The sequence below is a fragment of the Tetrao urogallus genome (genome assembly GCF_951394365.1).
Source record: "Tetrao urogallus genome assembly, chromosome: 1".
In the NCBI taxonomy this organism is placed as follows: domain Eukaryota; kingdom Metazoa; phylum Chordata; class Aves; order Galliformes; family Phasianidae; genus Tetrao; species Tetrao urogallus.
Genome location: NC_136813.1, coordinates 70311279 through 70333605, shown reverse-complemented (window position 1 = coordinate 70333605; position 22327 = coordinate 70311279). Strand labels below are relative to the sequence as shown.

Genomic DNA, 22327 nt, shown 5'->3' with positions numbered 1-22327 from the left:
TTTGTCACTCAAACAAATGGAAAGGAAAAAATAATAATAATATCAAAATATACCGGAAGGGGGACTACAAGAAAGCTTGGGAGGTACTTTTTATAATGGCAGGTAGCAACAGGAAAAGGGGAAATGGCTTTAAACTGGAAGAGGGTAGATTTAGATCAGATATCAGGAAGAAATTCTTTACTGTGAAGGTTGTGAGACACTGGAGCAGGTTGCCCAGAGAGTCTGTGGATGCCTTCTCCTTACAGTGCTCAAGGCCAGGCTGGATGGGGCTTTGAGCAACCTGGTCTAGTGGGAGGTGTCCCTGCTTATAGCAGGGGGCTGGAACCAGGTGATCTTAAAGGTCCCTTCCAACACAAAACATTCTATGATTCTATATTGTTTTTGCAATAACACCCTTAAGATAGCCTCATTTCTCTCACGGACAGTAATACTATAAGCTACTGCTCCATTTTTTGTTTGAAAGTACTGGAATACCAGTGGAATGCCAAATATCTCTGTGTGAAAGGATTAAGAAGCACAAACCCTTGATAGACTGGTCTGTGGTAAGACTACCCAGAACAATCATAAAAACAGATCACAAATTCCTTCTTAGTTATTTAACAACACAATACGAAAATCCAAGTTGGATTTATATTTGAAAAAGAAGTGGGAATGCTGAGCACAAACAGGTTTTGCTCCTCTTCTGTACATTTTATTTCAACTTTCCTTATGCCAGTGTCATCTTCTTATATTCAAGCATGAGGGAAAAAAAAATTAACTGATAGAAATGATAGAAAACCATCTGCAAGTAACTCAGCCTACGTGCTGCATAGCTTCCTTGCACACAAGCATGGGCAGTCTGGCACACACAGTTAATTAGCAGATTTTCAGTAAATCAAACCTACAGCTCAGCTAACAAGCCAGTCTGCTGGATTTTCCAATCAGCCAGCCCACACAGCACACTGGGAGTCACCATGTTTTCACTTAAGTAAAGCACAGATGAGCTCAGACAGATGTAAGTGAACAAGGGTGCGACAAAATAATGGAAGGTGACTGCTAAGGAAGTGTGAACCTCACACTAAAGTTTCTTTTGCCAAAATGAGAGCTGAAGAGAGAAATGTTTTCTTTGATCAAATCCTAAGAGTATGATCCAGGTCCCTGGGTAAAACCACGTTCACAACATAACCTTACTTGCCCTGATTTTCCAGTAATCCCAATTGTGACACAAGAGAAAAAGAAACATACCCAAAGATTTGGTATTTCAGAAAGCTCACTCAACCTGTGGTTGAATATTACAACTCCATGGCTTTATTACAGAACAAAAGTTTCCTAGAACCTGAGAAAAGCAAATGACGTACACACATGGACAGTGCTGGGTAAGCGAATTGTATTGCCTTAGAGAAACGGAACAAAAGAAATATAAGCAAATGATGCTACAGTAAGGGACAGGGGGGAAAAAAAAAAAGAGCACACAGCATTCTTATTGCATGAAAATCGCTTTGGGCCCAGTCATCCTCATGTATCAGAGCCTCAGAAGCAGGACTGAAAAATCTCTGAAGATCAACAAGTTGAGACTGTGCAGAGAATCCGAGAAGTGACTGGATGGTCCAGAGCCCAGCAAACATGACTGCCTTACCGAGAAACAGCTGCCTTCTGAAGAGAAGACAGGGCCAATTATCTTATTAAGCAACAATTTAAAGAATGCTTAATTTATAGAAATAATTAGGTTTTTGTGTGTGTGTGTGCGCGCGCGCGTAGTCTTGCACAAAGTAAAATATGTTCAAATTTCTCCGGTAATTATTCTGACTGGAAAATGGGATCAGTTCTTGCCTTAGAAAGAAAGTTTAGGAGTACTGCAGTATGAAAAATACAGCCGCTTGTTTAAAACTGCCTTTGCCCAGGTGTCTGTGAGATCAAGCACATCACTCACACTGCAAATCAGGTTTTATTTCAAGTAATTCTCTGAAGAGCGATAGGACCGTATGGTTTTATTTTGTACACAGTCTTTCCTACCAACTTAAAGTCACAATGCTGTTATTCTAACAAATTCCAAGAACTCAATAGAAACTTTCAGAGATCAAAAAAAGGAGCCCCTGTGTTTTATCCGGGAAGCTAAAATCAGTAATTTGGAGCTGCAGCAACAAGCTTTGTAACCATCTGTGCATAACGCAGGCACAGAGCAAGTCGTTGCGTTAATACTAATGATTAAGCAAAGCAGTCTGCAAAGTTTTCAGTGAAAAAAATTCCAGAAAAAAAGTCATCTAAGAAATCCCCACATACCAAGGTCATTTATTGCAAAAGCAGCATCAATAAAACAGTCACAAACTGGAGCACCAGCAAACAGTGAGAAAGGCAAAAAAAAAACACCTTCAGGTCTAGACTACCCACTACAGCAATGCATGCTATGGAGCATAACCTCTCATTTACCAACTCGCAACCCACGAAGTGAAGGTGGCATATAAAATTAATCTTTACAACAGCCCTAAGTGACCACCGTGAGAATATCAGGAAACTACATGACCACTGTACTTTCTACCAATTTACTGATGACATCTTTTCTATCTGCTGTAAGTGCAGCAGTATGTGCTGCTGTGTGTGGGACAGTACAGTTTCTGTGGGCTTCTATCTCACAGTTGTATTAAAACTCTTTGAAGGAACCAACATGGGGAAAAATTACCCAAGCGATACAACACTTCCTTTTTTAAAAAACCCAAAACCTCTTAAAAGAAACTATAAAGTTCTCTCAAATACCCAATTAAAAGAAAGTCAGAAATGAAAATAGAAAGGCCACTTTCTAAACTATAGCCCATGCAGTTCCATACACATTTATTATTTTTTTTTAATAAGTGATCAGCAACATGATGAATAATCAAAGTTTACTGATGATGAAAGATTATTTGGGTTAGCCAAAATTCCAGTGGCTGCACAGGGTCATGCAGTAAAACCCTGAATTGCTTGAAGTCGCTGCAGATAAGGTAAAACATCTGAGATAAAACCACACACCAACAAGCAGCAAACACAGAACCACAGGCAACGGTGAGAATACCAGAGACTTAATATCATGTTGGCCCATGCTCTGGAAACAGTAGTTCAGTGTCCAAGTAAACAGTAGATATACACATGTAAACAAACATTTGGAATTATGCAAAAGAGAATGGCTTTCCCTACCCACATGGACACTGCGGTATTATATCAATGCCTTATGGTATCACAAACAGACAATTGTGTGCAACTGTTATCAACACACCCAAGCAAGAACCCAGCAGAACCAAGAAAGGTGACAAGGATGACAGCTTGCTCAGAGACACTGTCTGACATCTACAGGAAAATAATTTAATTAGGACAGAGATTTGAGCCTAGAAAAAATGTGGAGAGAATTAGCACATACTCAGTCCATTAAAGATATAATTATGAATACACAAAAATGGAGATGGACAGTTATTTTTCAGAAACATAACAAAGTCATTTAACAGACATATATGTAAAATAGTATCTTTCTCTTAAAAGCAAATATGAATCATATTGCTTGAGGGGGGCAAAGTAAAAAAAAAATAGTCAAGTGAAAGAAATATTGAGGAGACTCACCATCAATGTGGTCGTTAGCTGAATTTAAACAAAAATGCTTCAGATAGCTGTAACCTGCTGTATAAAGATTGTATCAGAAGGATAGGAAATAGTTAAAAAAAAAAAAAAAGTAAATTACATCACATTTCACCTGCTTCTTAAAACCATTCCTCAATTATTAACTACCAGGTACTTGCAAAAACAGAAAACCAGGTTGAGCAGACTTTGTCCTTACTCACTATGGCTGTCCTCACACTCCTAGATACAGCAGACACGACTGCCCAGACAATAATCCTGTCACATCATGCTGAGGGGGAAGAAAGGGAAGGAACAAGGAAATCCATCCATAAAACATTAAGAGCATTCGAAACTGGAAATACAGCAGAATGCATTAAGCTAGCAAAGTTGAGGCTTTTTTTTAAAAAAAGCTTGGAAGGACACAATTATGGGTAAGAGATTTTTAGAGAGGTGCATGCTCATGTTGTAATTAGGCAATGTCTTATAGTTAGGACTAACAGATGTTGTTTCCAAGAGCAACCACATTTTCAAAAACACCACTGAAAAACTATCTGTAAGATAGATATTCAAAGAAGGACTACCCCAAGTCAAAGAGCTACAAAACTGGAACTCTGACTCTGGAGACAAGGACATTCATGGAAGTACACAAATGCAGCCAATGACAAAGGAAAAAAGACAGGGCAATAAAGTTGTCCTGTAAAAGTCTTTTAACTCTGTGCTGTGCCATTTAGCCTGTAAGATTCAAGGCAAAATTGCATATGGAGCACAGAGACTATTTTGAATCTATTTAAATGCCAAAGTTTAACAGAAGCTTTTAAAAAATGCAAGGGATACAAATCTGTATCATTATCTATCACATTTATTAAAATGAAATGGCACTCACTTGAAAGTTCAGCTGGTTCATCCAGTCTGAACAGTAGATTAATCACAACCACTAAAGTCTATACTGACAGAGGTTTATTACTGACAGATTCATCACTAACACCAGTTATCATTTATAAAATAAAAGAATTAGAGCCAAGAATTTTAAATCCGCATGAAGAAATGCAAGTCTAGTCTCTAACTAAGGCTAATCATCGCTGGTTTTACAAAAGCTCAGAATGCCAAGGCCTTATTCCAACCAAATAAAATTCTTCCAATCACATTTGTTTAGGACTAAATAAAAATAGTTCACAGAAATGTTCTTCTCACTTGCAGTGACTCCGTAAGTGGTCACTCAAATAAAACGAACCAGAATCTTTCTAGGCAATATAGCTTCAATTGAAATTAGCATCCTCCTAACCTTTTCAGCATTAACAACTATTTATTCCCTATCTGAACCAGCAGGATGTGTACTCTCAACACCATAATGGTTCTGTCAAAATGTCTGAAGTTTAAAATGCAAAACAAATCAGAAGCCGCTCTCCGAGAATACACAGAAATTTTCCTGTAAGTCATTGTACAGCAACTCCACCAAGTCAAGAAAAAAAAAAAAATATATATATATATATATATATATATATATATATATATATATATATAGGGATATATATATATGCCTATTCTTTGATGGAAACCTTTAAATTGGTGAGACCAAGATGTTTTCCTCATCAGTGGGATGCTCAGTACATCAGTAGGTGCGTGACCTGCTTAAATGTCTTTGCCACATTTATTTCCTGCAGTTCTTTCCCTCTGAAACTACAAAGCAGCAAGAAACAATGTCTTCATCTATCTCCAGTGCTCAGAGTTACAAAGCTGACTCCAGCCAAGTTATGACAGAGCAACCATACATCAGCATGACGTAGGCTCCCTCAGGAGGTTTTCCTTGTGAGAAACAGAAGCACGCAACTGATACAGCCACTGAGATAACTACAACCTGCTGCTATTTTGATCTTTCTTTTGTAATTACCTCTGCGGCTCCTGCACACCCTCTCAGGATTGCACCTCCAAGCAAGTCACGGGATTGTCTCAGAGCATGGAATACCAAATCCCACAGCTGTGTGGTGAGCATTTCAAACATGACAGTACAAGCTTCTACCTTCCAGAAGTGAAATATTCATAAAATTTCAGGAAGTTTGTTACTACATTCTTCAGGCAGCTTCAAGCGTGTTGTTGGTCTGGCAGAGCAAGAAGCAGATTCCTCAGAAGTAATGGGAAGATGATAGTGAATTCTTCTCAGAAGAACAAACTGATATTACTGGTACAATTCAGCATAAATAAATCTGAAGAAGTATACACTTCCAGTTTCAAAACACACATGAAGGCAACTGCGTACTTCAAGTTTTTCTGCAAGCACTTATTTAACTTTCAGTGCAAAGCCAAAAGGCTACAGACTATGTTGCTCAAAGCAAGTCTAAGCGGGCAACCTTAAGCTTTAAACTCTTCTGTTGGCTCTACAATCAGCACAGGCTATCCATAAGGGTGGAGGAGCTACATCTTGTTTTGCCACAGCGAAGCAGATTTCAAGTAACCAGAGAACACGTAGCGTATCCACGCATTTTATTACTAGACCACCATTCTTTAGAACATGCCTTAGGCTGTGGAGTTAGTTACTTACTGCATACTTCTTATGAAAACAGGGAGTTTCACCAGTGGAGATAATCGCTAGTAGCAGAAGGCACAAGAGTCCAAATCCATAGCCAACGCTGCTGCTTACATCATTACTGTCTGCAATGAAACCCCACAGGTAGATCAAAACTTGCAGGCTAATTAATGTTACGTGTTACAGATCACTTCCACACTTGGCCTTTTTGCTAAGTGACAGCAACCATCCAGTTTTATGAAAGTGGCTATCCATCAATATTAAGTAGAGGGCTGCAGAGACATTTTGTGCTCAGAAAAAGCAGATGCTGTCTGACACAAAGAACCAGATCAGTTTTCCATGTAAGTGCTCTACTTCTACTACACAATTCCATCTTCAGTATTATTATTCAGCTTACCTTTAAGCAATACACGCTATGTTGCTGCATTGGCATTGTCTGCTTCAAATATTTCTGTCTACCTCCATGTCACTACTTGCAGTATCGTTCTGACAGAACAGCCTGCCAACATGCTTAAAGGAGAAAGACGAAGCTGCTCTACAGGTGAAAAAAGAATCAGCAGCAGCTCAACCCATAAAAGCTCATTCTCTCACACACTGTCCTGCTGTCTACAGCATGCAGTGGGCACTTTCCATTTTTCTATAAGGAGCACAAGCAGATAAATAAGAAATAATGCCACAGAAAAAAAATCCTGTAGCAACCAAAATATTGGAGATTTTGCCTCTTTGGAGATAAGAGATTTTACTTGGCTCAGCAGCCAGAAAAAAAAAAAAAAAAAAAAAAAAAAAAAAAAAAAAAAATCAACATTTTTTACACATTTGTTACTCTAAGGGAATTTACATTGATAATTTCCTAGATCCTGGAAATAATCTGAACTCAAAAGCAGAAATGAAATGAAATGACAGATGTGAACATGTGGGTGTGCAGAAGCAGAATCTGACAAAACTCTGCCTCCCCATCAACAGGGGCAGTATCTTGGAACGGTCACTGAGGTTTGCTATACTTAGTACCAAAGAACCTGGAATATGTTCCTACCTGCTGCACAGCAAATCTTTGGCTTTCATTAAAAACAGGATGTGATTCATATATATTTACACATCATTAACCGCAGCATGTTCAACTTTACAAGAAGGAACTGATATCGTACACAGGAGAAAACCAAAGAAGCCAAATTACTAGATGCAATTCATTGGTCAACTGAATATTTTAAGGAGACAATATTTTCACTGTTAAGATGAGCTCTTTGAAAAGAGAATGAGAAGATTTTGACTTTTCTACAACTCAGAGAAAAGCCTACAAAGGATGCTTAACCCCCAAATACTAACACTACCATAATGTTAAATACAAGGTTAAAATCACTGGCGTGAACAGAAAACAACACAGATATAGTAATATTACGCAGAAATAGGACAAATTGTTTAGTTACTACTTCTATCTGGCTAGTCTCACTGGTACTTCAAAAACTACTGAAGAAATCTTAGTCCTTTAAAAAACAGGAAATCAGGATAATGTAGAATAACTGAAGAAATTCCCAGCTCTACCCACTCCAGTCTCAAAAGTCACCTAGAGTTTAACTGATGAATGAAAATACTGTACAATTTTAGAGTATGAACCAATTTCGTATCATATATAAACAATCCTCTAATCATGGAAAAACAGGGCTTACAAAGCTGTGTTTGAACACCAACAAAGCCACATATTTTCATTCAAGTATCCTGCAAACATGATGTAATACAAAACAAAACCTGTTTCTTCCTGTACTTAACCTGAATGGTATCAGTCAAAAGTTTCACTGTTCAGTTCCTCTGTGACTAACCAATGGATCTTAAAGGACACAGATCTTTGGATTTGCTTTTCATTTTATCATCATGCAATTCAAAGCATTTTGGTTTAGAATCCCAAAGCTCATTCCTGTTTTTTTACAGACAAAATATCAAGAGGGTCTACTAGACCAAAACCCAACTTCATTTGTCACCTGCTTTCCTGATACTACCAATAGCTAGTTTTACATAAAGCAAATGGCTTTCCAAAGACAAACAAAAGAAACAAACAAATCAATATGGAAAAATAAAATAAGCTCGCCTTGGAACTGTGCTCAAACAGTTAACAACTATTACTGTTATTCCAAACTTGTTATTCCAATCTTTGTGTTTTCTAGTCAAAGACCTACTGAAGTTTGGTCCGTGCTTCAATTTTCTTCTGCAGAATACATTTTGTAAGTTTTCAAGGAACCGTTATGCCTCCTTCCAGCACCTTACAGAATTTTCGGCATCCTCTTAATTAACTGCAATTCTGTGTCAACAGTCAGAGCAATAAGCTCCAGCTGTTAAAAAAAGCACTTCTTATTTATGGGGACTGCATCCTTGTTTATAAAACCCAAGACGACACTCTCCCTGTTCTCAACAGCAACGCATCATAAACTTCAGATGACTGCTTATTAAAATCTTAAGCTCTTCCTTTTTCCATCACCATAATTTTGGTCAGTTCAGGAAATTGATCTGTGAACTTAAACCAGATAAAAACAAAACACATTTGAAACTGTCAACTATATATTATACATACATTTTCTTTTTTAACTGCAAAAGATAATACTGGAATACACTAGAGGTCATAAGGTGTTCCTGCTTTCCTTCCAGAACTGCAAGCTTTGAATAATATGTGCGCAAGAACAGAAAATTCCTTTTACTGTCACTGTACATCAAAGCCAGTTCTGCTTTTTAAAATGTTGTAGCTACTTTGTCATTCCCTATCAACAAACACTACAGGACATCCACTAACCTCACCAGACAATATTTTCTTCAAAATAAAGGCTAGATGAAACGTCTTAGTTGCTTAAGTCCCAATATAGAGAAAACTGATGTGCTCTACTGTATACCAATAGTCAGGATACTTTTCCAGGTGAATGTGTCACAGCTGTCAGGCGGCTTAATCAACTACAAGGCCTGTGAGATCCTCCATGCTGAACATTTTGTAAGGCTGGTGCTTTAAGCAGAGCTGTCAAGGAAAAAGGAAGGAAGCCATGTAGGCCAACCTGCAGAAACTGAATAAAGTGAAAATATTTGGAGCTAGGGATAGAAGTAGCAAACCAAGAGAAACTGACAGAGATTCTGCCTGTTCAACTGAGTCCAGAACCAGTCAGGCTAGGAAAACAATAAAGGAAAGGGAATTTTAGGTAACAAGTAGAGAAAACTGGAATAGGTAAAAAGAAATCAGGAAGGCCTAAGATCACACACTGGAAAGAAACAACTACAATATGCTCCCCTCCAGAATCTGGAGATGGGGCTCCTGAATCAAAGCAAAGAAAAACCTAAACGTGTGAGCAAGGGACACCAGTCCCCCCTAGTAGTACTGATCTCCAACAGGGAACAACAAGCTATCACCGTTCTTACTGGTTTGGAAAAGTGCAATTCAGGTTATAAATGACACAGAAGCCACTAGGATGCCACGTATCTTTTGTCTTCTCTATAAATAAATAAATAAATAAATAAATAAATAAATAAATAAAACAAATAAAAGCAAATAACTACACAAAAACTAACAGGAGAGTATCACATTTGCAGCACCTTTCAATCTGCAAAACAACCAGGGATCCATAATGAAGTGTTACACTTACAACCCTAGCCCACCATCCTCACAAACATACACAGCAACACTTCAGATCCCACGGCCATACAGGACATGTTCTCCTCCCTCTCAAAATAGGACAAAAGCTACTGTCCACTGCCTGAAGCCTGTGAATTGCTCGGGGTGTGGTTTCTGGTTTTGTTGTCATTTTGGGAGGCGCAAAGGAGCTGATATTCAGAACACTGACTTCAATTGTAAAATGAAGCTTTACAAGGCGGAAGCTATTCTCACTGTTAACAGTGAAATACATCCCTGAAGAACTTTCCTTGAGCTGTTTTGAAACAGTCCAGACACAGCTTTTCAAGAAAAAATTAAGTTAACATTGGCACTGATTAAAAAATAAATAAATAAATAAATAAAAATCAGAAATTTAAAAGAAAATTTTTCAATCTAAAGTCCAGGAACATTTAAATAAGCAATACTCCCTACCAGTATCAATGGACTAAGTGCTATTACTCGGGAAAGGTATACAGTTGTTTTTTTTTTTTTTTTTTAAATTGCATTTCAAAGTAAGCTGCACAAGGAAGTCCATACAGAAACTTCTTTAGAGCTCAAAAAGAAAAAAACTGACCATCCTGAACTGCAGTCAGCATCAGATACCAGAAAATTCCAAGAATTTAGTCAGAGGTACTCGCAGCAGATGCAGACTTAGCTGTAATATGTCATTATTTAATTTAGTGATTATTTAGTGAACATATTCCCTTAAACGTTCTTATTAGAGGTACTTTTTTGCAACTAGAAATTATAACAAACAGAAACGTTTTATTTTTAACAGGATTTTATTAGCAGCATTCATTTCATCCTTAGAAGATGGCAGGATGCACTTTTTGAAATTGTGAAATGAAGAAAGACGTGGATTCAGATGGCTCTCAAATGAAAATTCAAAAGCTGTAAGTTCTGATCTCCTGTTTTCTAAAACAACTTCCTCAATTGGAATTAATTTTCACTGCAAGTCAGCCAGACTACAGTCTGCAAGTCAGTGCTGGGTGTGTGACTGCACACCACCACGTTGCCACTCCCTGCTACTCATCTCCACTCCCTCTAATCGGTTAATTAAGTGCTCATGCAATTTCCCAGTCAGTTTCCACCAAAATAAACGAGGTTGCTTAAGACCTACTGTCTGCAGCACTGGATTTAAAATGCAAAGTCTGTGCTAGCCCAACACCTTCAGTGCTAGGGCGTGATGAGGCAATTGTACCAATCAGTGCTACAATGCATGGGAGCAAACAGTAACCTCCAGTTAGCGTTGGCCATATGCCAGTGAATAAACAACCATTCTAGGTTTGACTGCAGTTAGAACAAAACGTGCATATGGTTCCCTTCACTCTGCTGAAACCTGTATCCTATGTTATCATCTTAGGACGTGACAGTGAGCCACAAGTTCACTATCAATCTTCCAGGCATAGACAGTGTGTTATTTTCACCAAGAAACTGTGTAGTAGATCCTAGTCCTCTGAAAAGGAGAAGTTCAACTAGTCAGCAAGGACCTGAGTTTTGGCTACAAAATCTATTAACTCATGAGGCCTTATTACCAGCAAATGTTTCAAATCTCACAGATTCAAATGCCTGGTTGACTTTTCATGTAAGAAAATATTAGTTGTTTCGCTTTCTCAGCACTCAAGTAATGACATCCTGTCTCCCCCCATTAATCTCTTCTGAGGCATTGAGAACATCTGTGCTTTTTAGGTAAGTAGCGGGATTTAATGTAGTAAAAAGACAACTAACAGGACACTTCCGTACACAATTTATGAAGAATATCAGTTATACACAAGCACAAAGCATCAGTTTCTATTACAAAGGATTTACTCTCCATTAAATAGCACAATTATAGCCTTTTAAGATAAACCACCTTACTTTTTCCATATCATAGAGTGGTTTGGGCTGGAAAGGACCTTTAAGATCACCTAGTTCCAATCCCCTGCTATAGGCAGGGACACCTCCCACTAGACCAGGTTGCTCAAAGCCCCATCCAGCCTGGCCTTGAATGCTTCCAGGGAGGGGGCATCCTCAACCTCTCTGGGCAACCTGTTCCAGTGTCTCACCACCCTCATAGTAAAGAATTTCTTCCTGATATCTAGTCTAAATCTATCCTCTTCCAATTTAAAGCCTATATTCAGGCTTGTTGCTTTACTAGAAAGATTCTGAAGTCTTTGTCACCACACCATTTCAGCACTTCAGCACATAAGAAGCAGAGCTTTATGAAGGTCAGGAAATACTGTTTCTCCTATTCAGCACCTGAGATGCCATACAACCATGCACAGCACACAACTAATTAGTGCTGAAACAGGCAATTCATTTAAAGAGTCTCCCAGCTTCCAACATCTGCTTCACTGTGTTGAAGCTTTGTAAGCTCAGACTCATCGTTTGCTTCATGGAACCAAAACGACACCAAAGCCATACACTTCTCCACCCTCACACTTTAATCACATTTGACATAACAGGTCATGTCTGTGCTGTTTTTTAAGAGGAGGATTCCTTAATCAGCCAGAAGAAATTCAGTTGTGCAACAAAAGACTTGCCTTACACCTCTCCCTAACAGCAGTTTAAGCAATCAGAGAAACTCCTCAGGTCTCCAGGTGTCAGGACAGGCACAGCCCTCCTCCCTGCTCTGGACAGCAGCCTCCCCCCCCCGCAACCCAGAAAAATGAGATGTTTCCCATAGGCATAGAAATGAAATGCATTTCACTAATAAGTCACCATAGTTTAAAGTTTATCAGTAGAGGAACAAACTGTTGGCTTCTACCTTTCACAGAACAGAAGAGAAAGAATAGGAAATATAAAAAGATCTTGCACATCCCAAGAACACATAGTTTAAGTCGGTGGGGGAAGGAAGTTTACACTAAGCTTTAAATTCTGCCCTGCCAACACTGAGGAAAGTAGAAATAACTTTACGGCATTAGAGCTGAACTTAAGTGAATTTATAATTTTTACCTTTACAATAACCATTTCTATTTAAAAATAAAGGCACCTTACCTAAATATTGTCATGTAAGAAACAGACCACTAATCGTTTATGAGACACCTAATATTGAAAGGGTATGTTTCTCTTAAATCTGAATATAGCTATTATAAACATTAATCATACTTAACAGACACATAAAGCTTAAAGTTTGCCCTGTTAAGATGATAGCATTCTTTCCACATATAAACATCCAACAAAACACTACCTTATGTCAGCACAGTATGTTTACATCTTTCTTCTACGTAATTTAATGAGTGTGAAAGGAATGCTTTGCTACTCCATAAAAAAAGGCAATGGCAAACATAATAAAATCTCACGGGTTCCTCTTTTTTCAGATCTGCAAAATATGTATTTATAGAGGAAAGAAAACATAACACTGTAATGATTTCGTTCTCCTGAACCCAACTGATTAGCAGGAGCTGGAGCTTTGGTTACATCAGATATCAGCCAGTTAGATACCCACAACTCATTTTTGCATCTTATTTGTTTCAGAAAATTAACACAGTGATGACTAATGATACCAGTGATACTGTGTAGGATGTGTTTCATTTCCTTTACCATGAAATCATGTTTCTATGATACTATCCTAAATACTTAACATTTTTACTGAAAAATATGCAGCTCCCAAATATTGTTAGTGCAAACAGTAACTTATTACAGTGCCCACTGTACAAAATCAGACATTTATTTCCAGAAGAATTCTGAACAGTTTTATATGTATTTGAGAAACTGGGAGATGCTGCTTTGTTTCACAGTTTGTTGGAAGCTTTCAAAGCAAGTGTATGAAAAGGATGTTTTGTCTCAAGAGACAAAAAAATCCAAAATACTGTTTACTGTATAGCTTTGTAAAGGAATTTGAGAACATCTATCTGTTTTATTGAAGAGGAAAAGTACTGAAGCTGCAATTTTGAATACAGTATTAAGTACCTACACTTCAGTTAGAACCAAAGTTACTGTGCTCTCCTTCCCCATTAATGGGTCTCTGTACTTTAGCTGCTTATTCAGTGCAAGTCTATTACAGAGGCAATACAACAGAAGGAGCAAGAATGAAGAACTCATTCTAAAACAAAATCCAGAGCCTTTTATTGCAAGTTCCACTTACTCTTGGATCTCTTCCTGTGGAAAAAAATAAAAACCAACTGAAAGTTGATATGCCTCCATTTCTTAAAAAAGGCTATGCTACACTTTAAACAAAACCAAACTTAATATGCTGTTGCTCTAGATGACATGGCAAACTCAAGTCTATACAAGAGTCTTGATCTCAGCTGTAAGACTGGCAGAACAGCTAGGAGACAATAGCAAGGAAAGTGTCAGAAATAAAGCCACCTACATCCACAATGAGGGTCCTTCACCACAATCCATCTAATTCAGTTAGGAAAGTAACTGCAAGAAGGGATGAACAGGCATGTTAACTCAGCAAAGGACATGGCTCCTTCAGCACTACAGAAGAGATCCCTGCATTTTCCCCATTTCCAGCTTGCAGTCATTCATTATTTTCTATACTTTCATGCTGCCATTGACCATGGGCTACTCTCTGTCCTTCAAACACTCTTCTCTAAGTACAATTCTTTAGAAACCCTGTATTTAAGAAACATGGTAATAGCCTTTCTAATCCATTTACCAGAGGTGATGGATGGGGCTTAATAAGTAGAATTAAATCAGTCAAAAAATTATCAACTTAGCAAAGGAGATGAAGATTTCAGGGAGGAGAAAGCTGAGGCGGTGGCAGATGGGAAGGAAAGGCCTCCTTCCTTTCAATAAAGGCTGAGGAACACCCTATAGGAAGCCTAGGAACACATCGCCCTTCCCTCAGTGCCAGTGCTACCATGTCTTTTTCTAAAAATTTCAAAGCATTCAGTTGATTTTGATGTTTCACAAGGGCTCAGAAAAACTTGGAAATAACTCCATTTTACCATCAAACATTCACCTCCAGGTGTTTCTACTTAAAGATCCAACCTAACAATTGCGTGCCAATTTATTTTCCTAAAGAAGTAATTAGTTGCCTTTCTAGCACATACCAAGCAGTACGCTCAATTTCTTTGGGGGAGTTGGACTACATGCAAAAGGTCACCGAAAAGATCCCCCAACAACTTGTTACACTGCAGAAACCATTCTCTTATCTTCCTGACCTGACCTATGTTTACCACAAATGCTCCGAATTGCTTAGAGACCAAACACTGATACTGTATAATTTCAAGGGTGGCGGCGAGGGGAGAGAAACTATCTCCTAACTGCACAAACGTCCTTGTCAACTTAACCTTTTCCTGAACAGCTTGATGAATCAGACTGGAAAAGTACATTCCTGTGACGTTCAGAAAAACTGCCATCTTCTCAAAGAATTTTCCAACATTTTTGGTATGGCCCCCTTTTCCTTCATTAAACAGAAATTAAAATAAATTTTAAGAACCAACTATAAGTTTTGGAGAAAGGCATGGATGTTTTTCTTTAGAGATGTGTAAAAAAAAACTTCAACTGCAATTACGTCAAACAGGCTCAAAATACCAGCTCTGAACAGATTAAGTGGATGATGTCTCAACATAAACTGCATCAGTTCTTACTTTACCTCTCCTGGGAAACTCTTAAAGCACTTTACCAGTAAATGTAGAGCAAGTAAAAACCACTGGGTAAGTCTGGGACTTACCTCAAACTCCTATCATAAAATGACCCATGGAACAAGGTCCATACAAAGTCAAGTACTTTCTGTGTAGATTACAGATTCATAAGGAAACCAAACCCAAACGGCCTTCCTCAAGAAAAAAGATGCTCAGCTACGTGATGCTATATTGGCTTGGTGACTTCCACAGAGTTGTTTTCTCTAATCTATTCATGAGAAGGTTTCATTTCCCATTTGCCGCGCTCTTTCCACACTGCCGTACTTTAAATATTCATTAAGCAGGAGAATACAAAATGAATTGAGTTCTACTGGAAAAAATACATACAGTGTATTGAGTAAAGCTCACACATAAACACCACACAAGCCCACATTGTTTTTTCCTCTTAAAAAAATAAACAAATGTGATGGGTAACTGAGTAATAAATGGCATTGCTGGCAATCCTCTGACAACAGCAAACAATAACTGGCGGCCTTTTTATTTTTAAACTGATGATGCCTATGGCAGTATTGAAAATTCATAATGAAAAGTAGCAACAGACACTAAAAACAAAAGATATTTAAACTACAAATGGATCATACCAATAAACATTCAAATAGGCTCCTATTGTGGTAACTGTTCTCACAAACCCACCAATTCTTCTGCTGGACTCAATAGTCACAAATGTTTCTGCTTCCAACTAGAAAATAAGGATAGATTTGAGGGGTATTAGGAGGAAGTTTTTCCACACAGAGGGTGGTGACACACTGGAACAGTTGCCCAAGGAGGTTGTGGATGCCCCATCCCTGGAGGCATTCAAGGCCAGGCTGGAAGTGGCTCTGGGCAGCCTGGTCTGGTGGATGGCAACCCTGCACATAGCAGGGGGATTGAAACTAGATGATCATTGTGCTCCTTTTCAACCCAGGCTATTCTATGATTCTATGATTTTGTCTACACAGCCAGCAATGGGAAAAGCAATGGAGAGAAAAGCAATGTGGAAGCAACAAGTGCATCCAAATGCTACAAGCATGCTTTTATTGTAAGGAATTTTCTTAGTGCTGCTTTTAGAGACAGCATCCTGACTCCTTTGTGTGTTGAGAGGCAGCACAAAACACAAAGGAAAGCTGCAGTTTCAGCACCGCAAGCACACCGACTATCTCTTAAATCTCACACTATTGGCTTCTAAGCTAAACTAAACTGATTTGAAGCTCTGCATGTCTCTTACCTCATCATTTCAAGCCCCTGCACAGTTTGCAGACCACATGTAACAACAACCAACACAGCTTCGAAAGGAGCTTCCAACACTACTGCCTTTTCAACTGTTGATGCTCTTGCCAAGATAACCCTCTCTGAGCTTTGGACTGCCAAAGCCAGACCACGGGCAGCACACAAGCAAGGTGGGCCCCATCCTGCCAGTAAGTTAACCGCCCTAACAGAAAGCTCATCCAACAGCCCAAGTGCTAAAACTGAGAGCAGTTCCTTCACCAACCTGTAGATAGAAGTGAAAAGCTGTATCTTCTTGCATCAAAGCAAACTCCTCTCTTCCCATAATCAAGACCTGGGATCCAGCAATCAGACAGAAACGTGAACACCACTCAAGTCTGAATGGCTTCTGTAGTACTGAAGAAAAACCACAAACCTTTAGGGTATCAGGAAGGGAGAAAAGTTAGCTAGCATGACGCTATTTTACTCCTAAACTTCTAATGCATAACCTTCTTCTAAAATTTCTCAAACTAAGCACCAGGCCTTCCCAAAGGACAGACCTCTTTAATCAATTACGAAGCTGAGCAGAGGTTTAAAAAGAAAAATTGAATGTGATTTGATGCAGGTTTTAAATTGCTAGTTCATAGACACATCCCAAGCATTTCCCGCACAGCTGAGTAATTCTGCTTGTTGCTGTTGATCACGACAGGAATATGGGTAGAGAAAAAAAAGACATTGAAGAAAATCTCACATACTATTTTTTTTAGAACAGAAGAAAGAAAGAAATGAACATTTTGTAGGATATGGAAGACTAGATTAGAGCTCTATTTCTCAACCACAGTATAGCAGATCCTAATAACTTGTCAGTTATTCACACAATTGACTGCATTTCTGTTGAAGAAGTCAGTGATTTCCAGAGATTAACACTAAATATTGGTTTCCTGGACACTAAACTTCACAGTCAAGGTTAAAAATTGCTAGTGTCTATGAGTGGACAGCTAACTTGAGGGAAGCAACTGGTATTTATTTCAGAAAACGTCCTGTTTTGTCTGTTTGCAGCACCATTAATGTTTCTTTTCTCCCCAAAAAACACTGCAGCACAATGCAAATGCCCGCTCTTGAGGCTAAAGGGTAAAGAACTACTTAAAATACAATTACTTAAATGGAAATAGTAACAGCTTCACCCACTAGTAGAAAAATAAATTGATACAAATCACATGGAGAGGTCCTGCACCCAATTAATGAAGAAATGTTCCCATCAACAATTCAAACAATTAGGCTAAACAAACTACCGCTCACACCTAACCATAAGCATTAGGAAAGTATAACGAAATCAAGAGAAATAAACAAGTCTGCCTGATACTGCTGCTTCTGGAAAGACAGCACCTCCAGCTGGGGCATGAATTCAGCACTGATTCAGGAGACAAGAACTCTATCTGCTAAATCAACACAACTTCTTGCAACAGTCCAGGTTTCACTTGGAAATCTTGCCGAAATACCAGCCAAGCCCAACCTAGATTAGACTGCAATGAGATCACGGCTTGAGAAGGTATTGCTGCAGGCCCATGTAAAGCTGATATTAAAGAGGAACTTATTCAAATGATACATCATTCTTTCTTGAAATGCATACACTACCACGTTTTCATATTTATTAATGTAACAAGGATAACATTGACTGCAGAGCAACTTCACAGTTCTTCAGCCTACTGCTCGCACAAGAAGCGAAATGACTTTCTGCCCATCACTCACAATCAATGCTGTGATTGACACTACAAGTTGAGCATCACAGATAAGAGTCATTTTAAAGTAAAAGTAATCAAGATAACGCAGGTATGGGAGACTTTCACAAGAGTCACAGCTGAGCACTGACTTTTCATTTTCATGAGTTCCAGTTGGACCTTCTTATTCAGAGTTTGTTTCTTTAAAGAGAGGGAAAAACAAGGAGAAAGCCACAGCCTGTGAAACTTCTAATAAAACTCCTCAGAGCAGTCATCTCACCTTGTGTGGAAACACACACTTTACTAGACAAAGCAGGTCTTTTCTTTCAAGATGCCAAATTAGGCAAGAACAAGCTGCCTTTGGGCAATTTTTTGGAATGTTATCGCACAGATGCAGAGATCATAAAAAATGTAAAGCATTTTTAAGGGACATTATAAAAATAGCAGTAAGCAACACGATGACAACATTACAAGTTTGTTTTTTTTTTTTTTTTTTTTTTTTTTTTTTTTTTTTTTTTTAAACTAAATATCAGCAGCACCAGTGGCACGTGGGTGGGGCAGGCATTAGGACCAGCTCTGCTTAAAGACCAAGCAAGCTGTATCATGTACCTCTTTTACTCCGTGCCTCTGCCACAGCAACAACAAAAAAGGTAAGGAAACAAAACACAGAAAAAGGCTCTCGGCTGGCAGGTGAACTCGATATTCTACCTACCTGGCTCAGGATGCCCTCCAGGCCCCATTTCAGCCACAGTGCTCCCAGGAGCCAGGGACGCCCACTCCTGATGCCTGGTACCCAGCACGGCAGCGTGACTCCAGGCTGACCTCTCCCTACACTGTGTGCACGCAGCGCTTTTTGTCCCAACATTCCAGTGGCTGCACACACGCTTATCTCCCTGCTGAGACTGAAAACACAGTGTTTCTCCTGCTTAGCGTGCCTTTCCCTCAGCGATTATTAGTAGTTTGGTGGATCAAAGGACGCTATGAGCTTGAAATCTACTCAATTAAAACAAGAAATTCCCAAACAGCTTTTGCACCACTTCTTTCCTTACAAGTCCCCATGATACTTGTTATTAAAAAAAGTTCCCTTCCTGCTAGCTAGTAAAGTAGCCACACAACTAGGGAAACAAATGTCAAAGTTTGCTATGCAGAAAGCACTGCAAAATGAACAGCTGAAGCTTTTTCATTAGTTTTTCAGCTACAGCATTTTCTTGTGCTACTTCTCAGATGGTTCTGGCAGTTGTCCCACACAGAGCAAAGGCAGCAGGAAACGTTTACACCACACACTTCCAACATTAACATAAAGGTGCAAATTTCTTCAAAGGCTGACCTCGCTTTAGAGATGGCGGTGAGAAAGGAGAAGGGCAGAATTTCAGAAATCCTCCTTAAGTAGCTGCTATCTGAAACTCCATTTGCACCTTGTCACATTCCTCTCCTTAAAAAGTGGCATTTCACATCATGCAACTTCCCTCTCGCAGAACAGCCCCAGACTTCAGTGAGGTGAGCTTAGTATCCACCTCACACTCAGACATGGTTCAAACAAACAATATCAGTGTCTTTTCACTGAGGTTTTGAAGGATTCAGACCAGTACTGCCACATGCCTATTCAATAAAGGATAAAGGACTAAACTTGCCACAGTAGAAGAGTATGCAGCAATTAAGTGGCATTCCCCTTTTCTGTGGTGGCCTAGGAATCCACCCTTCCGCACAGGAAAATGCAAGTTGAGGGACTGCTTTAATCACCTGGTACAAATTATTCTTCCCAGTGGTTTTCCACCACTAGAGGCTGTACAGAATAAACAAATCACGCACCAACATGGGTGGGCAAAAACGAGTGGAAGATTTTTCACTTGAAGACCTGGGGATATGGGAAGCACAAGCTTCAGTCAAAGGTTTCACACCTAGCTTGTTACACTTGCTTCCAAAACCTGCAAATGAAAATCCACCCCAAAACCTCAGGCTGGAGGATAGGGACCCAGGCTGCCTCTTTGCCCGAGGTCAGTAGCGATGATTTCAGGAGGTAGAGGGCTGTGGTTCCCCTTCATTATTACTTGAGTAACAGACCCAGATGAAAAGGTTCCCATTCCCAGACACTTCTTCCCACATACCACAGCTACATCCTCATGCCACAGATATTTAAAGCCTGTTACTTAATACCTAAGCAACATTATGAATAAGTATCACTGATCAGCGTTTAGATGTAGTGCAAAGTTTAGATTCCTACCAGAATGGAGGAATCATTGGATTTGGCACTTGATAGCTCCCAGACACGTAGTAAGTGGCTCTTTCCTCCTTCCCTCAAATGCCTGCAGTTTTGATATTCTGTAGTTCAGGATACCAGTAAGTGGCCAAAAGATGCAGAATCACCTCTTAACACACACATTTGCCAGACTGTTGCTGCTTGGAAAAGCAAGGCAGAGATCTAGAAAAAAAATCTGAAGAGACCTAACTTGAAAAGTCCTCTCTAAAGTAATGCCAAGAGAGGAAGGAAAGAATCAATTGGAAAATCCACAATGAAGCAAGCTGAAAAATAAAAACAGTAATTTCTGCTGTGGATAAGACAGGACTTGTTGACCTCTAACACTTCTCATGTGCTTCTAACAGGACTTGCAGACCAAGAGCATACATTTCTTTCCTACAGATCTGGAGCCAAATGTTTTTCTAATGTGGATTTTTTCTTTAAATTCCATATGGATCCATTTCAATGTGTTTCTGATTGTGTGACAAGAAAGTTGTCGTAACAGGAAAACCCAGCAGTTACTGGGGACGGGGATTCTGCAGGCAAAGTGCATCCAGATGAAAATCATTTTCCAGAAAATATTATTTACTTATTTATCTTATGACCAACACACAGAGATTAAAGCTTTAAGTACACAAGGATTTACAAAAAGAGACACGAAAAAAAGCCAGAAAGTGCCTCAGAAGCCTCCCCCTCCCCCTGCTTTTGGAGCATGGATTTGGTCACTATCCACAGACCTTTTGTTTAAAGAAGGAGGGAGATGCAAAAGGTCACCCTAATTGTTTTCCACGTGCCAGGGGGGCAGAGGCAGAGAAAGCCCGGTGTCAGCACGGTGGGTTCCAGACCCCGCTCTCTCCTTCAGCAGCCGAGGCCCGCAGCCGGGCTCCCTCACCAGGCTTTCTCCACAGCCCGGCTGCTCAGCGCTCGCACCTACTTCACTGAGTGTTAATGCGAAACAAGACCGTGCCTTCGGAGCTCCAACCGAGCAGCAGAGTGACGCTGCGCAACAACCTGTTACCCTAAATCCTCCCTCGACGCACCCCGCCGAGACGGCTCAGCACCCGGCGCTCACCGGGCTAGGCGCTAACGGGAACGCGTGCCCTCCGCAGCACCTGCGTTGCCGGGAGGCGGCCCGAAAGCGGGCAGCGCGGCCAGGCCGGGCCCTCAGCCACCGCCGCAGGTGCGGGCCCGGCCCCGGCTCGCCGGCGCCGCGGGGCAGCAGCGCCCAACATGGAGCCGCACCTCCTCCCTTCCCTCGCCCTCCGCCTCACCTTGGTGATGATGAGAGGCTCGCCGTGCTCCCGTCCGCCTTTCAGCGTGAAGCCCCACGGCGCGCCGCCGGTCAGCAGCACCTCCACCAGCCTGTAGCCCTCGGCCGCCCGCTGCTCCACCATCAGCACCACGGGTTCCACCAGCACGGCGCTGGGCAGCCGCTCCCGCCCGCTCCGCAGCCCCACGTCTTCCATGGCGCCCCCGCACCGCCCGTCGGGGCCGGGGCTGTGCCTCTACCGGCGGCCGCCCGCCCCGCCGCTACCCACCCCGCCGCTCCGGCCGGCCCGGCCCCATCGGCGGTCAGAGAGCTGTCCCCGCCCCCGCCTCCTCCCTCAGCCCGGGGTATTGTTTCACGCCGATACCGGAGCCCGGCGGCGGGGGGCCGGCTCCAACTTGTGGCAACTTGGGACGGCGGGAGGAGGTTCCGCCTCGCACCCCGACGCGAGGGCGAAACCCGCTGCGCGTCTCGGGGAGCCGCTCTCCTCTCGCTCTCCGGGGCGAGGAGGAGGAGAAGAGGAGCGGCCCCTGGGCGGCCAGCAGACAAAGGCGGCGGCGGCGAGGGGTCCGCCAGCCAGCCCCGCGCTCAAGCAAAACGGCGAGCAGGTGGAGCCCCGCCGCTCCAACTCCGGAAAGGGCAGCTCG

At 40.8% G+C, this 22327-nt stretch overlaps 1 protein-coding gene across 1 annotated transcript in view; it reads right to left on the bottom strand.

Moving 5' to 3' along the window:
* The window catches only part of SHROOM2 (shroom family member 2), a gene marked incomplete at both ends in the record, with an annotated part of 120276 nt that extends 98397 nt beyond the window's left edge, over positions 1 to 21879 (bottom strand). Inside the window, one exon of the mRNA XM_079548649.1 lies at positions 21685 to 21879. Coding sequence (XP_079404775.1) covers positions 21685 to 21879 — 195 coding nt within the window. The remainder of the gene's footprint in view (positions 1 to 21684) is intronic.
* Positions 21880 to 22327: the final 448 nt, after the last annotated feature.